At 39.5% G+C, this 7411-nt stretch overlaps 1 protein-coding gene across 1 annotated transcript; it reads right to left on the minus strand.

Moving 5' to 3' along the window:
• Window positions 1–4989: 4989 nt before the first annotated feature.
• On the minus strand, window positions 4990–7199 carry LOC148820864 (E3 ubiquitin-protein ligase TRIM7-like). The gene has a single exon (XM_088933307.1). It carries the CDS (start codon window positions 7197–7199, stop codon window positions 5565–5567), a length of 1635 nt encoding a protein of 544 aa, XP_088789433.1. The 3' UTR covers window positions 4990–5564.
• Window positions 7200–7411: the final 212 nt, after the last annotated feature.

Here is a 7411-nt window from a genome sequence, read left to right on the forward strand (position 1 = left end):
TAAAATAATACCAGTGGCATGTAGTGTGTTGTGTGTGTATTGATTGTAAATGGTCATACTAGGCTCAAACTAAACACTGTATTGGGTGAGAGTTTAAATGTCAGAAAAAAAACTGCAAAGAAAACTCTAAAACTAAAATATGTAGATTGCTCTGGCAAACCCAAATCAGTTTAGGTTCACAAAATTGTTTTGACATTTTGCAAATTAGTTGAATTCTTGAAGTCCGCATGTAATTCAGGTTCACCATAACTTTAGAATGTTGTTGACTTTACTATACAAAGGGGTCAGTAGTCTTGAAGTGTAATTCCTGGGGTCTAAGTCTGCTTAACAATGCATGTATCTTGTTTATTTTTACTTTAAAATAAATATAGAGCTATATAATGCTAGAGCTGCATGGTGGTGCAGAGGTTAGATGTAGTGCCTCACAGTACTTGGGCCCTGGGTTCAATTCCTGGGGTTCTATGTTTGTGGAGTTTGTATGTTCTCTCCATGTTTGCGTAGGTTTTCTCCAGGTGCTTTGGTTTCCTTCCACAGTCTGAAGACATACAGTACCAGAAGGTTAATTGGCTTCTGGGAAAGGTGGCCCTGGTGTGAGTTTGTGTCTGTGTCTGCCCTGCGGTGGACTAGTATGATCCAAGGTGTATCTTGTCCTGTACCCATTGCTTGTTGGGAAAAGCTCTGGCTCCCCCACATCTCTGTATCCCTGTATTGGATAAAACAATTAGAAAATGGTTCCATCATGGTCAACCCTGGGAGAGGATGAGAGGTATTTGAGACAAGTTTATTTTTTTTAATCTGCTCTGAAACGTAGCTATCTTTTGAAAGCACATACTGTACCTGTAGCCACATTGCTATCCTGTGCAATTGCATACTGTAGTTGCTAGAGAGTATTCAGTGGTCCTTTAAGCTGTCTCACAGAATAAAATCACAGATAAAAACTAATTTGCTTATGGCAATCTTATCTATCAAATCTTCCATACACCGCTCAGTGGGAGGGGGATATTCTCAGATGCAATTGGTCCCAGCTTCTCTATAAAAGGAGGCACATTTTACAGTGAACTTCACCTTACTGGAAAAGCCTGAGAGACTCCTCAGCACACAACATTCAGACAGCTTTCTGCTGCTTTTTGTAAGTAATTCTGAATGCAATATAATATAAATTGTAATTATATCATGTATATCAGAAGTGTGTTAAATAAAGCCACTGCCACTAATGTATAAAATAAGCAATATAAGTCATATTAATGAAAATCTTAGGTGTATAGTTTTTAAAATGGAAAGTTTAATTTAAACTTTCCATTTTTTCCTTTATGTTCTTCATGTACCGAAAACAAATTTGATTATTTTTCAAATAATACATTTGAAATGTGTTAAATAATAATTTGTTAAAGTATATTAAATATATTATTTTTTTAAATTTCATTATTATATTAAATATAAATACATATTGTACTAGGACTTCTGACTATAAAGCACATTACCTCACAAAGATTAAGAGGGTTTTAGTGTGCTATCACTCCAGGATACTTTATAAGAATGAGATGGTTTCTTCAATTTTAAGTGTTCGGTTCCCTAAAAGTACAGAAGAGTAACATCAAATTAATGAATCAATGCAGTGATGCTTCTTAAAAAAGTATTTCTCTTTAAATGTTTACTACTGTATATATTTTTCAGGGAAAAGAAGACAATGGTCAAAATTCTTCCTAAAAACAAGGCTCCTGGTGTTGATATTTGTGGAACCAGCGGTTACTTCTACATCATTCGTTCTGATCTGGGAGTTTATGTGGAGACAAGCAGCTTCAACACAGGAAGCAACCTGACTGTGCGCAAACTGCATCCTTCGTGCATGGGTGGTGACCACTACCTGGCTGATGCAAGTGGGTACTTCTACATCATCAAGGGAAGCTCGTATCGACGTGTGTGTGACCTGAGCACTGACAGCAAGGCAGAAGTATTCCCACTTCATCCAAACTGTCAAGGTGGAGATCACTACCTGTTCTTCGATGGGTATTTCCATATTATCCTTGAAAACAAAGACAAAGAGTTCCCACGTTATCACAGAACATACAATCTTACAGAAAATACCTATTCTTCTACCCAAGTGCTCCGCCTGGACATTCCTCAAGGCCTCTATTATTGGGGCTCAGCTACTGAGTTCAATGTCCTTAAACCAGTAGATGAATGGGGAGTTCAGTACTGTGCATACAGTGATTTGAGTGAAAGTGCTACTGTGCACACATATTCATTCAGTCCTGATGTGACAGTCTTCCTGCCAGCTGGGTTAGCAGTTGTCCACGGTGAAGCATTCTCCTATTGGGAAAACATTAAGACCATATCCAATGATTCTGTCACACCGATATCCTGGAACAAGAAGATTACTAAGAAGATAGGGTATGTAAAAGAGAAGCTAGAGAAGCTGGAGCACAACTGGAAAGTGGGACTCGAATCGTCTATTTCATTTTCATTTTTTGTCAAGTTTCAGCTGAGTCTCAGTGCAGAATATGGAGGATCATCCCTCAATACAGAGAAAGAAAACTGGGAGGAAGCAATAATAGAAGAAGAGACCATGTCCTTTACCCTGAAGCCCGAACAAAGAATATCCGTTTGGCAATATGTGATTGGCTTTGGGAAAGAAAAGGTATTGTTTTCCCGCCACATCAAATTTGATGACAGCCTGGATCCACCAACTGAAGAGCCCATACCCCACTTCAAGAGTGAATAAATGTCAATGATTGCCAGAAATTATCTATGCTTCTCAATAGCTTAAATATTGAACACATACACACTATGATTTAAAATATATAATAATGCTTAATTCATAGAACAAACATTAGCAAGTTAGCCTTTTGATTTATCAATAGTCTGTTAGAAAAGAATAATCATAAACTAATCTTTATGTACATTTTTACATCACATTCGGTGGGTATAAATCTCTTCAGCATTGTTTCCCTCTTTATATTTTGATTGAAAGGCCTTTTTGCTTTTAATCTGTTCTTTTAATGAGCAAATATATTATGTGCAAGGTATGATAATACAATATATTGTGAGGAAGAATATGCAGTATGTTATTCATGGATTGTATTGAAAGCAAGTAAAATCTTTTGATTATTCAACTTCATTGTCAATATATAAGGCATTTAAAATGTAATCACTCAGATTCATGATTATACAGTATGTATGATTTACTGTAATCACCAATGGAAAATAAAGCACATTAAAAACTGAGCTTTTCTTTTTAATTTCCATACTGATGTACTGTTGGTTTTTAATTAGTGGACATACAGTACTAATGAATAAAAGAGAAACAAACTAATGATATAATAATCAGCCCATACTTCTCTGCTGAAGCTACTGGAGTGAGGTGATTCACGGGTCTGCTGCTCCCTATGATCACGCTTTATTCTCTGTCTGAGCAGACATCCTTCTCTATCATTCTGCCTTTCTGCAGCCCCTGCATTAGTCAAGTTCCAGCCTGACTAATCCTGCAGGAGGTCCCATTACTTTGTCTCTGCTCCGTCCTCAGCTTTTTATGCATGTCTGATTCTTAGCTTATTGCTATTTTTTTTTCCTCTGTCACTAATGCTCATCGCTGAGTGCAGCCTTCTGAGTTAGCAGCACCAACACTTGAATAGACTTGTCAAATATACAGTAAAACTACTTTATTCTTCAGTTCAACCACACTGTGATCTGTCTCATCCAGGAATGCAAATTCCAAAGTCCATTCCTTCCATTGAGTTAATTAGCCAGGGAAACTAAGTATTAATGCTCTTTTAACTATTAATGGTTTTTAATAAAAAAATACATCAGATGTATTTTTTCCCCCGAAGACTAGAGTTGTGCACTAAAGATCTCTATGCTTTTTATTAGCCAATGAAAATGCAATTCAGTCTCAGTTAATAAAACAACAATCTTGAAATAAGAGCAGAAATAGCCTTAGATTACATTTGTGTTAAATGAATACCTTAAAATGCATACAAAACAGTATATTCTAATCTTTGATAATTTGCATTAGAACTAGAGTCAGGGAAGCAGAAATAATTTGCACTATAACAGACCCAGACTGAGAATTACATTTTCTAGTATTTTTTTCTCCTACAGTACATCCAGCCTAAAGTGCATGACTAAAATGAAAATGTTTAAATTTTATATTATGCATTTCATGATTGATTTTGATATTGATAAAAATTTAAAGAGTAAACTCTTCTGGTTTGCAGAAACTGTAGGGGTAGTTAAATATCGTTAATTGCCTGACAGTGAATTAATCAATCATCATCAAACCTTACTGTGCAATTACTAGGATATAGGATATAGGATATAATTGATGCAGAATAACATAACTAGCATCCTATGCAATAACATTTTTTTAAAAGAGGTGATTGAAAAAATAATTGCAATTCACACATGTAATTGCAACTGTAATTGCAATTGTTGTTCTGGTGCTGACCTCTGCTTGTATCCCATTTTTAAGAAAGTCATGAAGCACAATATTGTAGATGTCTAACTTAAAAATTATACTGGAAAAAACATTAATACCACACAGAATAATTCTAGTATATTTCCTAGACTGCAATGTCAACACTTGAAACGTAGACATGTGCAACACTGGACAGTCTTCATTTAAAATTTAAGATTTGGTTAAAAGTTTTGTTGAGGAAAACAGATCACTACAGTATAAAGTGCTGTGAGACAAGAGAAGAGACTCTATGCAGATTTATTGGTCTCATGTTGACTTTTGCAGTCTGTTTCATACATGTCTATACTGTAAACATACTGTAAATTTAATTTTGAGAAGTTCAACAACAGCTTTGACACATTTGCTGTAAGCAAAAAATTACTGTATTTTAATTAAAATGGTATTACTGGAAGACACATTTTCTTTTATATAGTAAATAATATGTAATTAAGAATGATTTTTATTTTTTTATTAAAAAAGAGCTTTATTGTCTGTCCTAGCAGTTACACTTCTACTACAACTAGACAAATTTATTTCCAGCCATAAAGGCAAGGAAAAAAGAAAACACTGCTCAGGTTCCATGCAAAAATGCAGGATTTTCTTGTATTGTAGCTGACTACATCACCTAGCAATTATAAGGGTGCCAGGACCTCTTTTTCCAATAACATTGGAATATATATATATAAATATTATATCTCCCTGTTCCACGAGTTGCAACCACAGACCAGACTATCAGAAACCTATTTACTGTAAAACATAATAGAGCACACACAAAAATAACATCCCAAAAGCACATAGACAACCACAGAAACATATGAACTCTCACTGACCCCAGTTAACAGTCCCTGTCGTACTAAACCATGTGGTCTCTTATGCCCTTCCCCCACCTTGTTTTTTCTGAGTCCAGTATTGGGTATGGAGGAGGAAGATGATGCTTCAGCCTTCCTCCGCTACTTTCTGGTGCTGAGTCCTCTCCAGTGGACCACTGGACTAGATTTAGATTTATGTGGTGTGGGGGGTGAAGTCTTTTCCACTTGCTCATGCTCAATGAAAAATAATAATTAATAATAAATAATATTACACGGTGTTATTACTGGGTAGTAAGAATTGTCTATAAAATTGTCACACTGGATTGCTCCAGATAGAATCCAGGATAGACTGGACCACTGGGTTTGATCCGGAAGGTGTAGAGTAAGGTCTCGTTAGCAACTGAAGAACTTCCGGATTTGACCCGAGTCTCTCCCTCCACTGTGTGGAAAGACAGAGCTCCTCTTTCACAGTCCAGGCATACTTTCAGTGTACGAGGCGGCTTGCGCACGGCGCTCAACTCGAGGCTGGAATAACGGGATGAGCCCTCGAATGCTAGCAGGTGCTTGCCGTCCCAGCGCAGTGCCCAGGCGATGCAGGAATCCACCCAGGACTGGCCAGGGCCCTTGCACGTGGCACCCACCTCCCACTTCCTGGTGCCCTCCAGCTCCACCTTCCAGTAGTGCTGCCCAGTGGAGAATCCCTGGGCGCAGAGGACTTGGGGGTGCAGTCGGAACCGCTCGGGGTGGGAAGGGTACACCAGCCTTTGCTCCTCCCATTTTGCAGATAAGAAATCCCCACACAGGCTCAGATTGCAGTGAGCGGTGTTGGAGTCCAATGTCAGTTTGGCCTTCTGAAATCCAGAAGCTTTGGCCTTGCTGTCAACCCTTTTAAGCCATCTTCTGGTGGGAGAGGGAGAATCCAGCTTGAGCAGCACTTCCTTATCCTGGCCCAGTTTCCCACGAATGATTTTCCCCAGGGTTCTGGCATAGTTTTGTCCTTCTTTCCCGATCTGGCTGACTGAGGCCCTGTCTAACTCTCGTTTTTGCAGGGTGCATGTCTGGACCTGGACATCAGCCTTCAGCAGCTGACCCAGTATTTTCTGGAAGGACTCTAGGAATTCCCACGGTGCTGTACTTTCTTTTTCAAGTTCTTTTGCTTCCCTGAGCACCTCCTCGGCTGCTGTACTCTTCTCTTCTGTTTCTTTGATGCGTGTTTCCAGACGGGATTCTTGTAGACGCTCCTCAGCCTCGATAGAGTCAAGAACACTACGTTCCTCTGCCTCGATCATGGCTCTGATCTCATCAAATATTCCCAAAACTTGCTCCTTCAGCCTATTGCGGTCTGCTTTCAACTGCATCCTGGCTTCCTGCAGCCACCTAACTGTTTCCTGCAGCTGCTCCCACGCCTGTTGCAGCCTCTCTATTTCCTCCACCAAAGCAGCCTTCTTTTCAGCTACTGCCTTATCCAGAGTTTGCAGGGTGTGGCTCTTGTGACCTTCCCAGCATACATTGCACAGGCATTTTCCATGCTGGCGGCAGAAATACTCCCAGGGTTTCCCATGTTCCAGGCAGCAGCCAATTGGAGGCTCCTTCCGCAGTACATCTTGAATGCTGACATCTGCAGGTCTTCCTTGGTCAGGTAGAGACCCTCTAGGCTCTGAAAGAGCAGGTAGGTCTTGAGTAGCCCGAAAGCGGTCGATGATGTTGGCAAGTTTGATGTTGCGCTGTGGAATGGGGCACTGCTTGTACACTGCCCGGCACTCGGGGCAGGAGTACCCTTTTCCAGGCTCTTGGCTCTCCCATGCTCTGTCCAGGCACTTCCTGCAGAAGTTGTGCCCACAGCACAGCAGCACTGGGTCTCTGTAAATGCTCAAACAGATTGAACAATTTAGCTCAGCTTCCAGGTCAGCAGCTGCAGACACAGAGGATGAAATCATTGTAATTTTGCACCACGTTTCCTCAGGAAATAAAAGCACAAGAGAAGAACTGAACAAGAAAGTATCTTAATATTAGATAAACACTCCACTTCTACACAAGATGTCCTTTCTTTCTATGTTCAATTTTTTGGCAGAGAGGATTGTAATTTAGTCTGTGAGCAGATAATCAGTCTCTAGAGTTGTGCCCATAGGAGTTTCAGAGCACAGAAGTG

The sequence above is a fragment of the Atractosteus spatula genome, chromosome 14, assembly GCF_055471065.1.
Source record: "Atractosteus spatula isolate fAtrSpa1 chromosome 14, fAtrSpa1.hap1, whole genome shotgun sequence".
Classification (NCBI taxonomy): domain Eukaryota; kingdom Metazoa; phylum Chordata; class Actinopteri; order Semionotiformes; family Lepisosteidae; genus Atractosteus; species Atractosteus spatula.